Source organism: Phyllosticta capitalensis (genome assembly GCF_038381095.1).
Source record: "Phyllosticta capitalensis strain CBS 128856 chromosome Unknown BKA78scaffold_3, whole genome shotgun sequence".
Taxonomy (NCBI): domain Eukaryota; kingdom Fungi; phylum Ascomycota; class Dothideomycetes; order Botryosphaeriales; family Phyllostictaceae; genus Phyllosticta; species Phyllosticta capitalensis.
Genome location: NW_027117441.1, coordinates 2,732,093 through 2,751,853, shown reverse-complemented (window position 1 = coordinate 2,751,853; position 19,761 = coordinate 2,732,093). Strand labels below are relative to the sequence as shown.

The window sequence follows — 19,761 nt, the reverse complement described above, 5'->3', positions numbered from 1 at the left end:
CATCACCCACACATTAGGGTCGCCTTGGCATCAACTAAACCGCTGGGTCCCTGCCTGTTCCTTGGGAATCAATTATCCACAGCTTCCTCGTCCCCATCCTCCCCTGCTTTTCCAACTCAAAACTCTTTTCCCTCCTACATCTTTGTGTCACCGACTACATCAAGGGTCCTGGCTGCCCCCAAGATTCCTCCCGTCACATCCCCCCGACAGCCACCCGCGCTTTGGGAAATGCTGATTTCCATTGGTCATCCTCCACAGTCTTCTACAAAGGTGCCTTGCAAAAGTTCCACCGCCGCCACTCCAGCAAGTACGGCGACTTGAACCCGTCTTCATCCAACAACCAGAACATGTCGCCGCCAGCTCATGCCAACGGCGGCAATCACCACACCCCTGGCGAGAACGGAACCGCCTCTGTCGTCTCCGAGGTCACTCCCCTGATCGGGGGCGTCTTGGGTCGAGCCTCATCCAACGCCCATCACGAGCCCGAGCCCTGGGGTCATCATGATCACCGTTCCTACGTGCGCTACGGCGGCCTCGTCTCCTACACCGCCTGGCAGGTGCTGGCCAGCAACTACGTCAATGTGCTGCTTGTCTTTGTGCCGTTGGGCATAATTTCCGGCGCCTTGAACTGGTCTCCCACTGTCGTCTTTTGCCTCGTATGCTGGCGCAACTCCGTGTCGCGAAATCAAAGCTTACCTCTGCGCAGAACTTTGTCGCCATCGTCCCCCTTGCCGCCCTGTTGAGTTTTGCGACGGAGGAGCTGTCGGCCAAGCTTGGAGAAACTATCGGCGGTTTGATGAATGCGACCTTTGGAAATGCTGTCGAACTGATTGTGAGTTTGCGCGCGCGCGTGGAATCGCAACTTGACTAATTGAATGTGCGCGCTTAGGTCTCCATCGTCGCTCTCAAGAATGGCGAAATACGCATCGTGCAGTCCAGCATGTTGGGCTCCATCCTCTCCAACAGCCTCCTCGTCCTTGGCTGCTGCTTCCTCGCCGGCGGCTTGAGCCAATCCGAACAAGAATTCAACTCGACCGTTGCATCGACCATGTCGTCGCTGATGGCTGTGGCGTGCGCCTCGCTCATCATTCCTGCCACTCTCTACTCCGTGCTGCCTGGATCCGATAAGGAGAGCGAACAGCACATACTCGTCCTTTCGCACGGCACCGCCATCATCCTGCTGATCCTCTACATCCTGTACCTTTATTTTCAGCTCGTGTCGCATGCCGGCCTTTTCCTGGCAGACCCGCCGCGGCGGCAGGAAGACTCTGAGGCGCAGCGGCAGGAGGCTGCTCCAGCTCAGGAGGAGGAGGAAGAGGAAGGACCAGAGGGCAAGACCCTGGGCCCATTGGCCGCTAGCTTCACGTTGGTGGTCATCACCGTCATGGTTGCCGTGTGCGCCGAATACCTAGTGGACAGCATCGACAGCATCGTGCAGACGGCGCACATTTCCAAGACTTTCATCGGTTTGATTCTGCTTCCCATTGTCGGCAACGCGGCCGAGCACGTCACAGCCGTTGTCGTGGCTTACAAGAGCAAGATGGACTTGGCCATCAACGTTGCGGTTGGTTCCAGCATGCAGATTGCGCTGTTTGTGACGCCCGCGCTCGTCCTGCTTGGTTGGATCATGGGAATCCCCATGACGCTGCACTTCCAGACATTCGAGACGGTCGTCTTCTTTGTCAGCGTCCTGGTCATGAACTACCTGATCCAAGACGGCAAGAGCAACTACCTCGAGGGCGCCATGTGCATTGGAACGTGAGTATACATTTTTGCAGCCCCCTTTTTCATTCCTGTTCTACCTCGCTTGTGCTGCATGCGCGCATGCAAGTCTTGGTCACAGCAGGAGAAGCTTGAAACACGATGTACTGACACAGACACCAGTTACATCATCATCGCCGTCGCCTTTTACGTTTACCCCGACAACGCTGGCGACATCACCGGCCTTGTCAAGTCTGTCTTCGCTGGCTGCGCCGCTGCGTAAACGCCTTGCCCACCTACGTGCCGAACGCGCAGACCGAGGGCCCATCGAGGCCCACCGCTAGACTAGGTAGCTACAACGTCGCCCTAGTCTATAAGCAGCAAAAATGGAAAATTTCTGCTGCTTCTTCGGTCTTGGACATGGCTGCCTTTGTGCCGCCGTCGCGCGATTCCTACTACTACTACGTCTTTGCGATTCACTTCTCCGTATTGTTTGATAGAACCCTTGGCCACGCGCGTTTCCCGAATGGTAGCCAGTAACCGGTTGCTGTCTGTTTGCGTTTCGTCCGCGTTGTGCGCTGTGTGTTAGTCCGAGCGAATCGTGTGTTGGTGGCGTCAGCGGCGCTTGTATGTCTAGTCTTGCTTGTTTCGTCGTCTTGCGTCGATTCTACCTTGTCAACTTTCTTTTGTCTTTTCCTCCTATTCCCATCTCCGTCGATTCTGCCCCTTTTGTATGTCAACTCGTCTTCTCCGTCCTTCCCTTTGCGGCTGCTTTTGATCCGCGTTATCACTATTTGCGCTGCTTTTTGATTGCTGTGCTCTTTTTGACGGCTGAATATGGGCGATTTTGAAAGGGAGCGAAGCGAGTTGGTTGATTGTATATACGGGGAGCAAACTAGTCGCTTGGGTGCTGTTTGGTTGCCCGTGCTATGGGATGATGGCTCCCTGGCGGGCAGGGAGCGCAAGATGAGGTAGAGGGGAGAGAGGGAAAGACGGCGAGAGAAACCAAGGGCAGATGCTATGAGGCGGGAATCCGTACGTGTAGCTTGGCCGTAGTCTGGTGCGCAAGTGCCTCAATCGATGTGATGAAATCAACGTGGTTTTCTGGAGAAAGGGGACCTTCGAACATGAAAGCTCGTGAGTTGGGCCGTCTTGCTGCAGCAGTGACCTCGTACCTATTTGACCAAAGCTCCCAGCTAAGGTAGGTACCCAGTATTTCGTATCGAGGCCGTCGACACCTCCAGGGAGCACCCCTTCACCTTTCGTCCGGCATTCGGTCGCTGCCGGGCTCCGTCGGGTCGAAATGGTTCGCTGTCTCCGTCCGCCGCGCGCCGTTCAAACTCCGTCTGCTCGTCCACCTTGTCTGTCAGCATTCAACGATTGGTGCTGACTTTGAGCTTTTTCTTCCATTTTCTCTTGGTCAGCGACCTAGCGATTCATTCGTCCACGTTGTGAGCCATGTGCAAGCACACGCAACTCTCGTCCGCTGTGTAGCGAGTAGTTGCTTGAGAGTGAAGTAAGACACAGCTTCAACGCAAGCTTTGGAAACGGAGCTGAGCGGAGTTTGGGGAAGCGCTTATAGCTGGAGTGTGCAAAGATTAAAGCTGCTGTGAGCTGGCAATTGGCGCTGTAGCCGCAGATTATATCTTATTTTGGACAAGCCGGAGCAGCACGCAACAGAAGGCTGCAGAAGGCCAGACCTGGGCGGCCCGGAACTGAGGTGAGGTCGTGCAGCGTGCACGGACCCGAGTTGGCGTCCCGCTGCATGCTTCCCTCCACACTTCTTCCACTAAACTAATCCACCACCTACCTCATCTTACTACTCGAACTTTCTCGACACACAGACTTTTGACCCTCTCACCGACTGGCCTTCACAATTGCAACAATCAAAAAATCCACAACGATCTGACCGCACTCGTCACCATGTCTCTCAAGTGAGTAATCCCAACAACACGGCGCCTCCGCTCGACTGCTTGCCCGAATCCTTGCACCGGCAGCTACGCATTTCCAGTCCCTGCGCTTGGGATCCGCACCGCCTCCCCTTACTTGAAAGGAATGGCTCGTACTAACAATGTCAGTTGGGTTATGCTCGCCGAGCCAGACGGCTTCGCTCTGCTCCCGGGAGAGCAACACCTCTGGAAGTCATCACCGCGGACCTCCCTGTCGCTCCAGTCGAAGAACAAGTTCCCAGGCCACGAACCCTTTTCACTGTCCAGCAGCGCCGGCACAGTCTACATCACCAACCAACGCGTCGTCTACCTCCCAGCGAAACCGACACCGCAATTACAATCCTTCGCCGCCTTCATCCTCAACCTCCGCGACTCCCATGTCGTGACGCCGCTCTGGGGCGCCAACTACTGGCTGGCCCTCGTTCGACCGGTACCTGGCGGCAACATTCCTCCACAACACAGCGAGCTCGAGCTCAAACTCACCTTCAAGGACGGCGGCGCATACGACTTTACCACAACTTTTGGGCGCATCAAGGAGCGCCTGCAGCAAGCCGTCGAGGTCGCGCGCGAGAGTGGCCAGTATACGGAGAACGACAGCCTCCGCGGGCCTGGCGCATTTGGCGGCGTCAACCTGGAAGCCGTCCACCTCGACCAGCTGCCCGCATACGAACCCCCGCCTCCGATGGATGCGCCCTCCGCGCCTCCCGCACCCCACCCAGCAACAACGGCGGCGACAGCGACGGCGGAAGCTGGCAGGGATAGTGGCCTGGGCACCAGCAGTCCGGATAGTGTGGCTGCTGCTGCGCCCAAGCCTGCCGACAATTATGACCCCCCAGCGGAGCCGCCGCCGGATTACGAGGAAGTGCAAAGGGAGAGCGTGGCGGATGAGTTGGAGCGCAGGCTGAGGGACGAGGAGAGTCGGCGGTAAATCGCCTGGGCAGACATTTGCATTCGTCTTTTGGGGAATATACCTGGAGTGTACTTCCTGGTTTGTTTTTTGATGCTTCGTTCCGGTTGCCCACATCGGACGGGCGGTTTTGGGAACATCTTTCACCGTGGCATCAAGCGGGCGTTGGGCCTGCTGACAACGGACAGCGTGGCGTTTGGTTCTGGGAGGAAATATTGGGACAGAGGTAGATGGTGTTGCTGCAGGCTGATGATTTTCTGCAGCAAAAGACACTATGTACGTTTGGCGCTTATTTACAGCCGAGAGCAAAAGCTGCCGCATGGACTTGTTGCCGAACAACCACGAGTAATCATCGGCAAACTGAAAACCCCAGAGTCAGCTGGCTGAGGGCCGTGACGCAATCTGCGGCTCTTGAGTGGTCCACCCCACATCTCTTCATGTGAAAGAGCCCTTAGTCAGCCGGCACCGAGGCCACTATGCCACATGCGGCGAGCCTCGGTATGATCAGCCCAGCTCGACGACCATCCTCTTCTTTCGCGCGTACACTTCTTCTGCTCTCACAAAACAGCTTTGCTTCCCGAATACCCCCATTTTTCCATCTTTCATCTCTCGAACCCCCTTTTACCTCTACCAAAATGGCCAACCAAACTGGAAGCAACCGCAAGGGTACGTGGATCTGCTATTGGGTGTGGGGAGCTCGAGCTGGTCGGGATGCGAGGGATGGGCAGACACATGCTGATGCGCGGTGCAGCACAGGAGCGGCTCACACAGGTCACCGACCATCTGTCTTCCACTCCGCAGGGCAAGCAGGCCATTCTGCAACAGAACCCCGATGATGTGAGTCCAGGGCCTGAACAGCACGTCGGAGCAGCAAACTGACTCGGCGCTCCAGATCGTCGTGACATGCGCGCTGCGCACGCCCATCACCAAGGGTGGCCGCGGCGGCTTTAAGGACACGCAAGCTTCCGACCTGCTCTACGGCGCCTTCAAGAACCTGATTGCGCGCTCCAAGATCGACCCCAAGGTTGTCGAGGACATTGCTGTCGGCACGGTGCTTGCGCCTGGCGGCGGCGCCACCGAGTTCCGCGCCGCGGCCATTGCGGCTGGGTTCCCGACGACGAGCGCCGTCAAGAGCTTGAACAGACAATGTAGCAGTGGGCTGCAGGCGTGTGTTGACATTGCGAATGCCATTCGCAGCGGCATGATTGAGGTGGGCATCGGTGCGGGTGTGGAGAGCATGAGCACGCAGTACGGGTCAGTGTCCCCCGATGCCTCCCTGTTGGGCGTCTAGACTAACACCAGTATAGCCCGCAAGCCGTCACCGAGTTCTCCGACCTGCTCAACAGCATCCCCGAGTCCAAAAACTGCACCGTGCCCATGGGCGTCCTGTCCGAAGCCATGGCCAAGGACAAGAAGATCCCGCGCTCCAAGCAAGACGCCTTTGCGGCGGCGTCGTACCAAAAGGCCGTCGACGCGCAAAAGAAGGGCCTCTTCGACCAAGAAATCGCACCGCTGGACAACATCCTTTTCGTCGACCCCAAGACGGACGAGGAGCGCCGCATCACCGTGTCCCGCGACGACGGCGTTCGCGAAGGCATGACTCCCGAGTCGCTCGCCAAGATCAAGCCCGCCTTCGCAAAGGACGGCAGCATCCACGCGGGCAACGCGTCGCAAATCAGCGACGGAGCCGCCGCCGTGCTGCTCATGAAGCGCAGCACCGCCCAACGCCTGGGGCAGCAAATCCTGGGCAAGTTTGTGCAAGCCTCGATCGTGGGCGTGCCGCCGCTGCTCATGGGCGTGGGCCCCGCGGCGGCCATCCCCGTGGCGCTGGCCAAGACGGGCCTCCAGACGGCCGACGTCGACGTCTACGAGATCAACGAGGCCTTTGCCTCGCAGTGCCTCTTCTGCGTCGAGGAGCTCGGCATCGACGTCAACAAGGTCAACCCCAAGGGCGGCGCCATTGCGTTTGGCCACCCCCTGGGTTGCACCGGCGCGAGGCAGGTCAGTACGCTGCTGTATGAGCTGAAGCGTCGCGGCGAGCGCATTGGCGTTACGAGCATGTGCATTGGAACCGGCATGGGCATGGCGGCGGTCTGGGTCGCTGAGTAGGGGAGTCATGAGAGGAGATGGGAGCGTGGGGTCTGGCGAGCTCTATCTTAGTTTACTTTACGTGTACATGGATGGCATAAGATTTGATCTACCCATGATCTATTGCTGGACCCACATCTGGTTTGGTGTGCAATCAAAAGTGAGTCGGAACAGATCCATCGACCATCATGGCCCTCGGCAGCAGTTGGGATCTGATGATGCCATTTACTGCATGCATACATACATACCACACTCGCCATATTCCTGTGTGTTGTACTCTTGCCGATCTGGTTTTACTCTTTTGCCCACACTTGCTTGCTCGCTCGCTTGCGTCATGATTTCGTGCATTCATTCGTCCTGGTGGTGTAGTCTAACCCGCTAGATACGTTTGTGTGTACATGATCAATCTTGCATGTATCCCACAGTCTTCCTTTCTACCGCCGGCCGCCACCACCTATTTCCGTTTGTCATCACGTTTCCCCCTTCTTCCTCTCGTGTTGTATCGTATCAAGGAGAACCCGCCATCCAAAAATCTACCCACTACGTTGCGTCGCATTGCATCCATGTATCCAAGGCCGAGAGGAGAGGAGAGGGGGAGGAGAGGGGGGCAGAGGAAAGAGAAAGGAGAAAGAGATGAGAGGCAAGGAGAGGAAGCCACCACAATCAGACATACGCGCCCACGCCCTCGCCCTCGCCCGCCAACGGATCCGGATCGTAGAGGCCGGTCTCGTCTTCATACTTGACCCACTCGTCCAAAAGCTCTTGGAGTATCCTTTCGTGTTGTTCGTCTTCTCCCTCGCCCTCACCCTTGCCCCCTGTCCCACCCTGCCTCTCCTCCAACCCCTCACCACCCTCCTCCCATCCTCCCCTCCCCCTCCTCGCCAACACGCACACTTCTCCCGGATCGGCCTCGACGTCGAAAAGCTCCCACAAGCCGCTGCCCAGCGGCGCGGGGATGTAGACGGCTTTGTGGCGGCCGCGGCGGATGGCGCGTTGGCCGAAGAGCTCCCAGCCCGTCGTGGTGGATGTGTCCGAGTGTGGGGGGAGGATTTGCGGTGCGGCTGGTGTTGAAATCGCTGGTTGAGTTGGGGAGGACGAGGAGTGGCGACGAGGTAGCGAGGTCGATCCTGATGATGAGGGTTGTTGTTCATTGGGTTGGAGGGGTTCAGATTGCGACGGCAGTGTGTGCGACGAGGAAGAATGCGAGTGGACGGCGGACAAGGACCGCAGGTACGGCACCCACGAGACGCCGCGCGGAGCGACGATGTCGCGGCCGCGGAAGCGCGACGGGTAGGGATGCGCGATCTGCGCGAGGTCGAGCAGCGTGGGCAGCATGTCCATGACCGTGGTGAAGTCGTGCGAGACGATGTGATTTCGCCTGCGCTTCTGCTCCGGAGAGGAGGACTCTTCAGGGGTACCTGTAGCTGCAGCGGCAGGGGTAGCATCAGGGGGCGGTGGCGCAACAAGCGGCGGGAACCGTACAATCGCCGGACAGCGGATGCCGCCCTCGGTGGCCCACGCCTTGAACCCACGCGAGGGCGCTGTCGCGGCTGCGGCCCAGCGCGGCCCGTACCACACGAAGCTATCTGCAGCACCGATGTTGTCGAGCGAGTTGTCGTAGAAGCGGCGAATACACTCGACGAGTGGCGTGCCGGCCATCATGGGCAAGCTCTCGAGCAGCTTGCCCTCAGCCCCGTTGTCCGAGCAAAAGAAGACGAATGTGTTGTCCAGCTCGTCCGTGGCCTCGAGCGTCGCCAGCACGCGGGCCAGGTGCGCGTCGATCAGGTCGACCATGGCGGCATACGTTTCCATCCGCCGTGACGACTCGGCGCGCTCTTGCGCGCTCATGGCGTCCCACTCTTTGCTCACGGCGCCGACCATGGGGGCAGGGAACACGTCTGGAGGGACAAGACCACGCGCTTTGAGAGCCGCCAGACGCGCGGCGCGCAGTGCTTCGGGGCCTGCATCGTACTTGCCACGGTACTTGGCAATCGTCTCTCGGGGCGCTTGCAGAGGCCAGTGAGGTGCGGTGAGGGCGAGGTAAGCAAAAAAGGGCTTTCCCTTTTCCTCAGCGGTGCGTTCGTGCAAAAAATCTATCATCTTGTCGCAGAAGGTGGTGGTGGAGTAAAAGTCGGCCGGGAGGTCCTTTTTGCGGTCGAGGAACTGGTCGTTGTGCATCCACAGGCCGTCGCCGTTGACTGATGGAGATTGGAAAGGATGGTCGCCCAGTTGCGGCTCGTTATTGTAGTGGTTTCCGGCTCCGGCGAGGTACACGAAACTCTTGTCGAAGCCTCGCGCATGAGGCGACAGTTCTTTTTTGAGTCCGAGATGCCTGGAGTGAGTGTTGAGCTCCAGGACACGTGAACGACGCAGATTCTACTCACCATTTGCCGGAAAGCACGGTATGATAGCCATTGTCCTGGAGTATCTCGGGAAGAGCAGCAACCCGAAAGTTGAGGTACCCTTCGTATCCGGGCCGGCCATGGTACTCGGGACGGTTGCGAACAAACTCGGCCATCTGGCCCAGTCCCGCAATGTGGTTGTCAGTCCCCGAAAGCAGCATAGCGCGCGTAGGGGAGCAGGCCGACGCCGTGTGGAAGCCTGTCATGGTGACGCCCTCGCCGGCCAGGCGATCCAGCGTGGGCGTGGGGATCTCGCTGCCATAGGGCCCCGTGTCGCTGAAGCCGAGATCGTCTGCTATGACGATGAGGAAGTTCGGTCGCTTGGCGGAAGCCATGGCAAGCAAGCGCAATGTGGCTACTTGTACATGTACCTAGATGCCGGATCGCTTCCAGCTACTGTTGTCAACGGCTTCCGCGCGGACCGCAAGGACGTCAGGGTAGCTTAACGGCGTCTGATTAAGGTTGCGTAAAGGGATGCGGCTGACAGGTCGTGATTGTGTGCAGTGGCGCGCGTCGGGGGCCAGTTGACGTGCTTGTTTGCTGCAGTGGTAAGAGCGACGTTGGACTCGACTGTGCTCCGGCCTAGCACCCCTCCTCGGCATCTCAGATTGCCTTTTCTGGCTAATCCCTGCGACGATCGAGTATCGGTGCAGTGAAACTCGCGCGTATGCTGTTGCTCGTATCGAGGTGCGATGATATGCTGCGCAAAGCATCCGTCAGTAGCCCTCTTTTCCCAGCCGCGTGTAACAATAACCGAAACAACGTCCAGTAAGCTAGCAAAAGCAGGGCGGGGGACCAATCAGCTCGTCGCAGAAAAAGGCTGCGGATGCATGTCGAGGCGGGCTGGTATCGTGCCGGGATGCGGAGGCTATTCAAACGTAGTCAAAATACCGATGCTTCATCCATTGAGCCATCCAACGCGTGGTAAACAGTCGTATTGTACACTGGATGAGTGGAGAGGTGTTTGATGCTCCTAACACTCTTTCTACAGGGTTGAAATGCTTTTCGTCTCCATGTCTTGACTTCTATTCCAAGGTTTGTTGAAATGCCATCATAGCATCTAGAAGATGAGTGCTCCTCGTCAGTCGTTCGTATTTCCACCAAAGCTCAATCTCTGCGTGCGCCATCACTTGACCTCGTACGAGATTCTGCTGGTGCCTTTGGACCTGCTAATCTTGCGCACTACGATGTTGCCGCACAGCTTGGTAGACGCAACATGGGTTCCGCCACAAGGGTAAGCTCCTGCGGTTTCGATGTCGACGGCACGCAGCAGCTCGCCCTCGGGGGCTGTCATCGACTCGGCGACGAAGACGCATTTCTCGCGCATTTCCTTTTCAGTCCACCAATACACCTTGACAGCCAAATCCTTCTCTTGCATTTCGTTGACCTTGGCTTGGATGGCGTCCTTGTACTTGCCGTCAATCAGCCCTTGGAATTCGACATGCGCTGATCCTGGGTAATGCTGGGCCTTGAGGTCTTGAATCTTCAGCTCGGGGCTCTCTTCCGCGACGGCGCGAGTGGCGAGGCTGACAATGTGACCTGCGTCGTGGATGCGGGAGTGAAGAGTCCGAAGGTTGACATCAATCTTTTGCAGCACGTTGTCCCCCGGTCCGAAGCTGTCGGTTGAGAATCGGCCCAGATGCAAGACCCTTCCGTCGGGTGCGTGCGTTGCGGAGACCACGTCGAAAGAGGCGCCATCCTTTTCGCGCATCATGGTGCCCGTGTCGCTGGGCTGGCCGCCTCCTTTGACGTAGAAAATGGTTTCAGCCGTCTCAACCACCCATTCTTCCTCGGGGTTCCCTTTGGAGGGCGGTCTGTCAGTCTCTGGCAGCTCAGAAACGCGTGCGACGCGAAGGACCGTGGTGGAGAGCGTCGTTAGCGTGTCATCATGCTGATAAAGCAACTTGGTCTGTTGCTGACTGCCGAGAGAAGGTCCCTGATCGGATTGATTACAAACTCAGTTTTTGAGGATCGGGTGGGGGAAGAGCGTACCATTGCGAGAGGAGGCGGTTATTGTTCTCCGCAACGCAGCTCTGGAATGACGTTGGATATCGTAGCTCAAAGTCGACTCAAGGACGCAGCTTGGCCAACGACGGAGGTTTCGCCTTATAGTCTCCCGCGTTTCCGCACCAGATGGTCTTCTTACGTCCGGCCAGAGACTTTGCGTCGTGCGTGGTAGGTACTTGAAGGTCTGTTTCTGAAGGATCGGGGTGCTCGGATTTTCCACAGGGCGCAAAAGACAACTCGCCTGTCATTCTCCGGACACCTGGTCCTGGCCCGCCACGCTGGTTCAGTTCCCCAATTAGGTTGTCGGCAGTTTAGATGCGCAGCGCGCAGGTGGTGGGAATAAGCTGCGCACCCAGATTGCCGTCCCTGTCTCTGCGGGCCGTCGAATATGGAACATCCTTGATAAGCTACTACTGGTGGCCGTTCCCTTTCTGCTGGCCCTATACATACTAGAATTGGACTGCGCACGCCCCTTACGCAACATTTTCTGCCTTGTGGGGGTCGGGCACCCGGTATCTAGACACTCTACGCCCCTTCTACAAGCGAGCCGATCAAGGCGTGCTCCACTTTCGGCATTCCTCGTGGCGACTTGCCATGGCCATGATAACCTATCTCATCTTCTCTCCAACAAACAAAACGACGACCTCTCCCCGTTGCTCTACAACCCAGAGACAATCATGGGTTCAATAGCACAACCTCCTCGCGGTGCCGCTTCGGCACTCTTTACCCCTCTCGATGTCGCCAACGGCAAGATCCAGTTGAAGCATCGTGTGGTGCTTGCACCCTTGACGCGCAATAGGGGCGTCCCTCTCAATGCTGACAGCCCCAACCGCATCTGGTACCCAGGGGACTTGATGGCCGAGCACTACCGTCAAAGAACGACGGATGGCGGCCTCCTCATCAGCGAAGGAATCCCCCCTAGCATGGAGGTATGATTCCGAGCATACTCTCCGCGACGTTGGCGTTGACCTTTTGAGTAGAGCAACGGTATGCCGGGAGTTGCCGGCATCTGGCTTCCTGAGCAGGTCGAGGGATGGAAGAAGGTCACTCAGGCGGTGCACAACGGAGGCGGCCACATCTACGCCCAACTGTGGCACGCCGGCCGGACCACTGTCGAACCCATCAGCGGCATGAAGCCGGTCGCTCCATCGGCTGTCCTTTGGGACGACCCAGAGGAGTGCTACCCGTACCCACCTCCTGGTTCGGATAAGCAAGTCAAGTTTGTCGATCACCCGCCGATCGAGTTGACCGTCGAGCACATCAAGAAAACCATCGCAGACTTTGTCCAGGCAGCTAAGAATGCCATCGAAGCCGGCTTCGACGGTGTCGAGGTGCACGGCGCCAACGGCTACCTTGTCGAAGAATTCCTCCTGTCCAACGTTAACAAGCGGACGGATGAATACGGTGGTACGCCCGAGAAGAGATGCAAGTTTGTCTTGGAGCTCATGGACGAGCTTTCAAAGGCGATTGGTCAAGAGAACTTGGCAATCAGGCTCTCGCCATTTGGTGCATTCAACCAAGCTCGCGGCATGCAGCGTCTTGAGACTTGGGGGCACCTTTGCAGGGAGTTGAAGAAGAATCTCCCCGCTTTGTCCTACGTCAGCTTCGTCGAGCCGGTAAGTTTCCACTGACTGCTTTTGGAACAGTGTCTGACTTGACAACAGAGGTTCGAGCAAATCTTTGGAACGGAAGAGAAGGAGAGTATGCTCGCCGAGTGGGGTGTCGGCGCCGATATTGACCTGTCGATTTTCCGCGAAATCTTCAACGCTGGTCCCAAGCCGACCCCGTTCTTCTCGGCTGGAGGTTTCAACGACACCAACTGCTGGGGCGTGATTGAGGCTGGAAAATACGATGCTCTCTTGTTTGGCCGCTACTTCACGAGCAACCCGGACTTTGTCAAGAGGTTGAAAGAGGGGCTTCCATTCCGGGGCTATGACCGCGCAAGATTCTACGGCCCATTCCCGGACAACGAAGTTGGTTATAACGACTATCCGACGTGGGAGGAAGAGGTTACAAAGGCCGAAAAGGAGGGCAGGCAAATCCTGATTGAAGAGATTCCGGGTGGCGGCAAGAGAATCAAGGGAATCGCCGAGAAGAAGGGAAGCGGAGGCCCAACATTGTGCTTGTAAGCGACATGATGCATCTGGCATACATATAACCGTAATGTATAGAGCACGAGTATTCCTGATTTCTTCCTCATCTGGTTTCTTGGAATTGGTTTGGTGCATGGACTTGGCGCATGTCAGGCGGTGTGTCGTGTTGTCTCGATCTGCGCTCGGCAAACGGCAAGGCCAAGAGGTGGGACGTCATTGTCATGGTGGTGCAATCGTACCCTAGCGGAGTGGTAGCAACACGAGACTGACGGCGGGGGAGCTGTTAGCTGCAGGCGAGGTGGATAAGCGGCAGGTGATGTTCAGGCACGGAAATCTGATCGATGGGCACATGTCCATATTGCAGGTGGTGTTTGTCGTCTCCATCGTCAGCTGAAAATCCGGGGAAAGCTCAGGTCCCGCTCGGGCTCGGACGTAGGTGTGGTGGTGCTGGTGCGGGCCGCGGCCGTCAGTCAGGTTGGTTCGGTTGTCAGGGAGTTGATTTAAAAGATGGCGAGTAAGCTCGTCGAAACACTGGCTGCGAACAAAAGGAATCAAAAAGTGTTGTAAGCGACGACCTGGCGACAGAGACGGCGGATCCTTGATTTCTTGGGTCGACGCCCGTTGTCTTGCAACACCAAGTCCGTGTCCCTGTCCGAGCTTCTGCCATCCGCGCGTCCATCTGCTCCCGCTCTCCACAAAACAACAACCATCCCCTTCAAGGGCCCGCCTGTCCGCTCGTTGGTCTTTCTCCCTCTCTCCCGAATTGCGTCCATCAACTTCACAGCCGTCCCGCCGGGGAAGAGGCATCATGGGCGTCATGGCAGACCGCCGCGGAGCCACTTGGGCCGGCGTACAACTCCGCACATTATCTCTCATCACCGTCGGTCCCCTGTTGCCAGTGCCAAAGCCAATTGCTAACACCAGCTGCAGCTAACATTTCAAAACTCTGCCCTTATTCTTGTACGCTGCCCCCTCCACCTGCTCTCCGAATTCCGACTGACGAGCTCCAGATCATGCACTACTCGCGCATCATGCCTCTCACTGGCCCGCGTCGATACTTCACCAGCACCGCCGTTTTCCTCAACGAAGTCCTCAAGCTATCCATCTCCCTCACAATGGCACTATACGAGATATCTTCCCAGCTGCCAGCCACGTCGCCCGCCACGACACTCTTCAGCGCCCTGACATCGGCCGTCTTTGCTGGCGACAGCTGGAAAATGGCCGTGCCTGCCCTCCTTTATACATTACAAAACACGCTGCAATATGTTGCAGTGAGTAACCTGGATGCGGCGACCTTTCAAGTCACCTACCAGCTCAAAATTTTGACGACGGCCATCTTTAGCGTCATGCTTCTTGGCAGGAGTCTGTGCCTGCGCAAATGGCTCAGTCTATTGCTACTGATGACTGGCGTTGCAATCGTGCAGATGCCGTCTGGTCGCACGGCACCGAGCATGGAGAGCTTGCGCGAAGAGAGTAATCGCCTGTTTTGGCCTCGCAGCATCGAGGAGCTGCGCGACCTCGGATCCGACACCGCGAAACAGTTGATGCGGCGCACAACAGATGGTTTGACAAAGAGGAGCGCAACATACGAGGGGATCGACGAGGACGTGGCGCGACTCAACCCGCAGCTCAATGCGTCTCTGGGACTACTAGCCGTCGTGGCTGCCTGCGTATTGTCTGGCCTCGCTGGCGTCTATTTCGAAAAGATCCTCAAGGAGAGCCACACACAGGCGAGTCTGTGGATACGAAACGTACAACTTTCCTTTTACTCGCTGTTCCCGGCCTTGTTTCTCGGCGTCATGTTTAATGACGGCGAAGACATTGCCAAGTTTGGCTTCTTCATTGGCTACTCTTGGGTTGTGTGGCTGGCCATTGGCATGCAAGCAATCGGTGGCGTAGTCGTTGCGCTGGTAGTCTCCTACGCCGACAACATTGCCAAGAACTTTGCGACCAGCTTCAGCATCATCATGTCTTGCTTTGCGAGCGTGTGGTTTTTCAATTTCAGCATTACCAAGCATGTAAGTGTGCACCTTGTTTTGCTAGTACGAGTTTTCCGGCACCTTGGCTTCTGACGCACTTTCGCCTGCATGCAGTACGTCATCGGTACCTCCATTGTACTATTCAGCACGTGGCTGTATAGCAATCACGACGGCCACGGCCGCGCAGGACCGCCTCCACCCATCGCCATAGCAGGGTACGAAAAGACGATTGTTGATCGCGACAATGGCTACTTTGATGTCACGCCCGGTACCGCGGCACAGCAGTCCAAGCAACATCTCAAAACTCCCAGCAGAAGCGACATGGGGCTCAGCACGAGTCGACCAACTACTCCAACCATGGAGCGCCAGGGCTATTATGGCAAGAGGGACGATTGAAGCCTCCGCGCACATGCGGACATTGCTCCTCGCAGCCGGTGAGAATTAGAAGGATAAGGCAACTCAGAATGAACGGACCACTTGACTGCTGGTCGTGGCCTGTATGACGTTTGGGTTGTAAATCAAAAGATACGCAGCTCGATGCCACGGAAAGATCAGAAAGAGCTCTGATATCCGAGGCAAGCTGAACAGGGTTCGTGTGTTGATAGTGGTAGTCGTGGGTGTGGTTCTGTTGAGCACGTCACTGGTTGGCGTAGATGATTTGCAGCAGCATACCATGGGAGTACGAACTTGATGGCTTTGAGCCGACTTGGGTTTGAGGGATTGGGACAAACGCGGTGGGAGGGTAACACTTTTACGTAGAATAGGCGTTTTGGAAGCCCGCTACCAGCGGCGCGGATCTGTATGATGGGCTGCGGTGGGCTTTCCACGCTGACCGAGTAGAACGACCTAAGAATTGAACGCCATTACGACAAAGTCTTTTGCTCTACTTGCACTGCCCTGCGACGGAGCGCACTCGCGATGGTGTTGATGCGCCAGACGTCGATCTACCGAGATTACTGGATTGGGAGGTCACTGCCTCCAGTCGCCTGCTGGCTGAGGTGCCTTCCACTTTTCTCCAGTCTGCAACTTGACTCTTCACACAACCTTCTCTCTCACCTGAAAATTTTCTCCGCACTCTCACCTCACCGTCACCTTTCGTGCTGTCTCATCTCATTGCCATCACTACTGTACTTGCATCATCTCGTCGTTTTACAGAGCCGCTTGCTGAGAGCAGCCTCGCGCTTTTGTCTACTTTCACGCTCTCCTCCCAAATTCGAATGCCATCGACAGTGTGAGGATGATGGAGCCCAGCGACGATCCTCATGTCTCCGCCCTTTTCGACGACCTACAATCCTATGACGGATTTGAGCACCCGCAGCACCTCAATCAGCGCCATGAGCCGGTATACACTGGCACCGATGACTACGCTGACGCCAATGCATACAACTCCAATCCCTTTGTGTCGGCCCATGAAGAAGCATACATGGGAGGGGAGGATGTCGTGTACGATGATTTTGGTAAGTGGACAGATGCGAGAGATTGGAATTTGCCTGGCACAGGACTGACTCATCATGGGCAGATCGAGCATTGTTGAATAGAGCGCACAATGATCGCAGCCGCATGGCACAGCAGGGAAGAGCGAGGCTGTCGCTGCCACCGGCAGGAGGAACACTTGGGATGCATGATAGAGGACCTGAGCTGGAGCACGACTACCGGGAGCCAGCTCCGGCACCACCTCGAAACATCTTTTGTGAGTGGACTGCCGAGTTAATCGAACATCGCTAACACACTATTCATCAGCTCAATTTACCTATCAGCCCTCCCCAGAGCAGAAAAACGACTCCTCAGACCTACCATCGAGCCCGGCTCTCCGCGCCAGCCAACGGAAGCAGACTCAGCCAACATTTTCCGCCCAATGGGCATCGGAAGAGGAATCCCAGCATGGATACATTTCACAACAGCCCGCTAGAGCGCCGCTACCAAAAGCACCAGTACGAAATGCTCCCCCGACTGTCCAAGGTATCCAGCTTGTGTCTACAAGAGAACTTCCGGACCGGTTTCGCTCGATATTTCCTTTTCCGCTTTTCAATGCCATCCAGTCGAAGAGTTTCGAAACAGTGTACAATACGAGTGACAATTTCGTGATCAGCGCTCCTACTGGAAGCGGAAAGACGGTCATCTTCGAGCTTGCCATTCTGCGACTCATAAAGGGCCTTTCCAGTGGTTCGTTCAAGGGGGTCTACCAAGCTCCAACAAAGGCCCTTTGCTCTGAGAGACAAAAAGATTGGAAGAAGAAATTTGAACCTCTTGGTCTCAAGGTGGAGGAGCTCACAGGAGACACCAGCCAAGACAATACTCGCGAGGTGCAAACGGCAGACATCATTGTCACAACACCCGAGAAATGGGACAGCATAACGCGCAAGTGGAAAGACCATGCGAAATTGATGCAGCTTATCAAGCTGTTTCTCATCGACGAAGTCCATATGCTGAAGGAAGATCGCGGCGCAACGCTTGAAGTTGTGGTTTCTCGAATGAAGTCGGTTGGTTCAGAAGTTCGGTTTCTTGCCGTCTCTGCGACGGTGCCAAACTTCTCAGACATTGCAACTTGGCTCGGACGGAATCCTCAAAACCAAGACCAACCTGCTGCAAAGGAGCGCTTCGGAGAAGAGTTTCGACCAGTCCGGCTCCAGAAGCATGTCGTTGGGTATTCGAATGCCTCGAACGAGTTTGGCTTCGATGGTTTCTTGAACACCAAGTAAGTGAGGTGTCTTGATTTTGCGAGACAAACACTGACCATTCAGACTTCCTCATGTTGTTGCCAAGTACTCGCAGAGAAAGCCAATCATGGTGTTTTGCTTCACCAAAAAGTCATGCGAGGAGTCTGCAAAAGCGCTTGCTAAATGGTGGGCTGAAAGCCATCCTCGAAACCGTTACTGGGATCAGCCGAGAACTCTGCCAGCTTTTGCGAACGCTCAGCTCCGAGGTGCGTCATTCGAGATTTCCGAAGCGTTGTGCTGACTCTTTGGTAGATTTTGCGTCCTCTGGCGTTGCCTTCCACCACGCGGGCCTCGATCTTCCCGACAGACAGGGAGTAGAAAAGGCCTATCTGAAGGGTGATCTCAGTGTGATTTGCTCGACATCAACACTGGCCGTAGGCGTCAACTTGCCTTGCCACCTTGTCATCATCAAGAACACTGTCGGCTACACGGGCGCGGGGGTCAAGGAGTATCCTGACCTTGAAATAATGCAGATGCTAGGGCGAGCCGGTCGTCCACAGTTTGATGACAGTGCTGTTGCAGTCATCATGGCCAGAAATGAAAAGGCCAAGAAATACGAGCAAATGGTATCAGGACAGGAGGTGCTTGAAAGCACGCTGCATTTGAACCTTATTGAGCATCTTGTGAGTTGGGTCCTTACCTGTCCCGGTCGTTATCTAACACCTTCAAGAATGCAGAGATTAGTCTGGAGACCATCAACGACATCTATTCGGCCCGTAGATGGCTGTCTGGGACATTTCTTGCCGTCAGACTCGAGAAGAATCCTCGCAAATATAACCTTCAGGATCTCTTTCATACCTCAGACCTGGACGAGATCTTGGTCGAAATCTGCAACAGGGGCATCAGCGAGCTCAAGAATTACGACTTCGTCGAAGGGGACCAAAAGATGGAAGTCACCGAGTACGGTGATATCATGGCAAGATACTGCATTCGCTTTGAAACAATGAAAAGGTTCCTTGGGTTGGTGGAGAACCGCGCAGCCAAGACATCTGAGATTGTAAGTTGCTCAGATTTGACTAACGGGACAAGCACTGACAGAGCCGTAGCTCGCTGCTCTCTCCCAGGCCGAAGAGTTCAAGGAAGTCCGGTTCCGCCAAGGCGACAAGGCTCTGTACAAGATCATCAACACTTCAACCACGACCAAGTTCCCCATTCAAGTCAATCTTGCACAGCCTGAGCACAAGGTTTCTTTGATCATTCAAAATGAGTTGGGCGGAGGCGATCTCCCGGCCAACGAAGATATGGGGAAGCAGAGAATTTCGTATGGGCAAGACAAACATCTTGTGTTTCAACATGCACGTCGACTTCTTCGATGTATCGTCGATTGCGCTCTGTACCGGGAAGACGCAAAAACAGCAAGGAATGCTCTAGCATTTTGCCGCAGCCTCAGCTCCAGAGCATGGGACGACATGCCCTTGACGATGAAGCTACTCCCGAGTATTGGCATCGCTTCAGTTCGCAAACTCGTCAACGCTGGAATCAAGTCGATCGACGAAATTGAATACAACGAACCTCATCGTCTAGAGATGATTCTGGGCAAGAATCCGCCGGCCGGGACCAAATTGCTGGCCACCGTTCAAGATTTCCCCAAACTAAGGGTTGGGCTGAGGCAAATGCCTGACCTTGTGAGTCTCATCGCCATACCGCGAAGCTCGAATTGCTAACTTTGAGTAGAAACTGAGGGACAACCAAGCTGTGACTGTGAATTTGAGAGCCGAAGTTGGTTTCGTCAATGAGAAACCACCTACCGTGTGGAATAGGCAACCAATTTACATTTGTGTGCTGTCGGAGACTTGTGACGGCAAGATGGTGCACTTTCGCAGAATCAGGTTTGTGGACCATCCCCTTCCATGAGCTCAGCTGATAATGTCAAGCGCGCAGAAACTTGGCCAAGGTCAGCAATTGCTCTTCTCAGCAG

The 19,761-nt window shown here is 56.0% G+C and overlaps 8 protein-coding genes across 8 annotated transcripts; 6 read left to right on the top strand and 2 right to left on the bottom strand.

Annotated features, from left to right (window-relative positions):
• Positions 1 to 347: 347 nt before the first annotated feature.
• Positions 348 to 1,984, top strand: BKA78DRAFT_247498 (calcium/proton exchanger; the record flags this gene model as incomplete). Its single annotated transcript, XM_066884304.1, has 4 exons — positions 348 to 656; positions 707 to 832; positions 890 to 1,758; positions 1,885 to 1,984. The coding sequence occupies 4 exons, from the start codon at positions 348 to 350 to the stop codon at positions 1,982 to 1,984; spliced, it is 1,404 nt and encodes a 467-aa protein (XP_066747057.1).
• A 1,541-nt stretch (positions 1,985 to 3,525) lies between these two features.
• BKA78DRAFT_107121 (uncharacterized protein) lies at positions 3,526 to 4,806 on the top strand. The gene is made up of 2 exons (XM_066882190.1): positions 3,526 to 3,635; positions 3,780 to 4,806. The coding sequence occupies exons 1-2, from the start codon at positions 3,625 to 3,627 to the stop codon at positions 4,576 to 4,578; spliced, it is 810 nt and encodes a 269-aa protein (XP_066747056.1). The 5' UTR covers positions 3,526 to 3,624; the 3' UTR covers positions 4,579 to 4,806.
• Positions 4,807 to 5,192: 386 nt separating this feature from the next.
• Positions 5,193 to 6,666, top strand: BKA78DRAFT_294109 (3-ketoacyl-CoA thiolase B; the record flags this gene model as incomplete). The annotated part of the gene is made up of 4 exons (XM_066886297.1): positions 5,193 to 5,223; positions 5,309 to 5,394; positions 5,450 to 5,811; positions 5,865 to 6,666. The coding sequence occupies 4 exons, from the start codon at positions 5,193 to 5,195 to the stop codon at positions 6,664 to 6,666; spliced, it is 1,281 nt and encodes a 426-aa protein (XP_066747055.1).
• A 189-nt stretch (positions 6,667 to 6,855) lies between these two features.
• Positions 6,856 to 9,523, bottom strand: BKA78DRAFT_367503 (arylsulfatase). Its single transcript, XM_066892604.1, has 4 exons — positions 9,030 to 9,523; positions 8,128 to 8,977; positions 7,755 to 8,028; positions 6,856 to 7,706 (listed from the first exon to the last, which is right to left on the bottom strand). The coding sequence occupies exons 1-4, from the start codon at positions 9,380 to 9,382 to the stop codon at positions 7,309 to 7,311; spliced, it is 1,875 nt and encodes a 624-aa protein (XP_066747054.1). The 5' UTR covers positions 9,383 to 9,523; the 3' UTR covers positions 6,856 to 7,308.
• Positions 9,524 to 10,173: 650 nt separating this feature from the next.
• BKA78DRAFT_294107 (threonyl/alanyl tRNA synthetase) lies at positions 10,174 to 11,042 on the bottom strand (the record flags this gene model as incomplete). Its single annotated transcript, XM_066886296.1, has 2 exons — positions 10,174 to 10,983; positions 11,040 to 11,042. 2 exons carry the CDS (start codon positions 11,040 to 11,042, stop codon positions 10,174 to 10,176), a joined length of 813 nt encoding a protein of 270 aa, XP_066747053.1.
• Positions 11,043 to 11,731: 689 nt separating this feature from the next.
• On the top strand, positions 11,732 to 13,183 carry BKA78DRAFT_351410 (uncharacterized protein; the record flags this gene model as incomplete). Its single annotated transcript, XM_066891164.1, has 3 exons — positions 11,732 to 11,983; positions 12,035 to 12,670; positions 12,719 to 13,183. 3 exons carry the CDS (start codon positions 11,732 to 11,734, stop codon positions 13,181 to 13,183), a joined length of 1,353 nt encoding a protein of 450 aa, XP_066747052.1.
• An 859-nt stretch (positions 13,184 to 14,042) lies between these two features.
• On the top strand, positions 14,043 to 15,554 carry BKA78DRAFT_107079 (nucleotide-sugar transporter-domain-containing protein). The gene is made up of 3 exons (XM_066882189.1): positions 14,043 to 14,107; positions 14,158 to 15,165; positions 15,241 to 15,554. Exons 2-3 carry the CDS (start codon positions 14,161 to 14,163, stop codon positions 15,520 to 15,522), a joined length of 1,287 nt encoding a protein of 428 aa, XP_066747051.1. The 5' UTR covers positions 14,043 to 14,107; positions 14,158 to 14,160; the 3' UTR covers positions 15,523 to 15,554.
• An 809-nt stretch (positions 15,555 to 16,363) lies between these two features.
• BKA78DRAFT_330702 (putative DEAD/DEAH box DNA helicase) lies at positions 16,364 to 19,697 on the top strand (the record flags this gene model as incomplete). The annotated part of the gene is made up of 7 exons (XM_066889806.1): positions 16,364 to 16,583; positions 17,086 to 17,821; positions 17,868 to 18,049; positions 18,096 to 18,466; positions 18,514 to 18,840; positions 18,890 to 19,468; positions 19,518 to 19,697. The coding sequence occupies 7 exons, from the start codon at positions 16,364 to 16,366 to the stop codon at positions 19,695 to 19,697; spliced, it is 2,595 nt and encodes an 864-aa protein (XP_066747050.1).
• Positions 19,698 to 19,761: the final 64 nt, after the last annotated feature.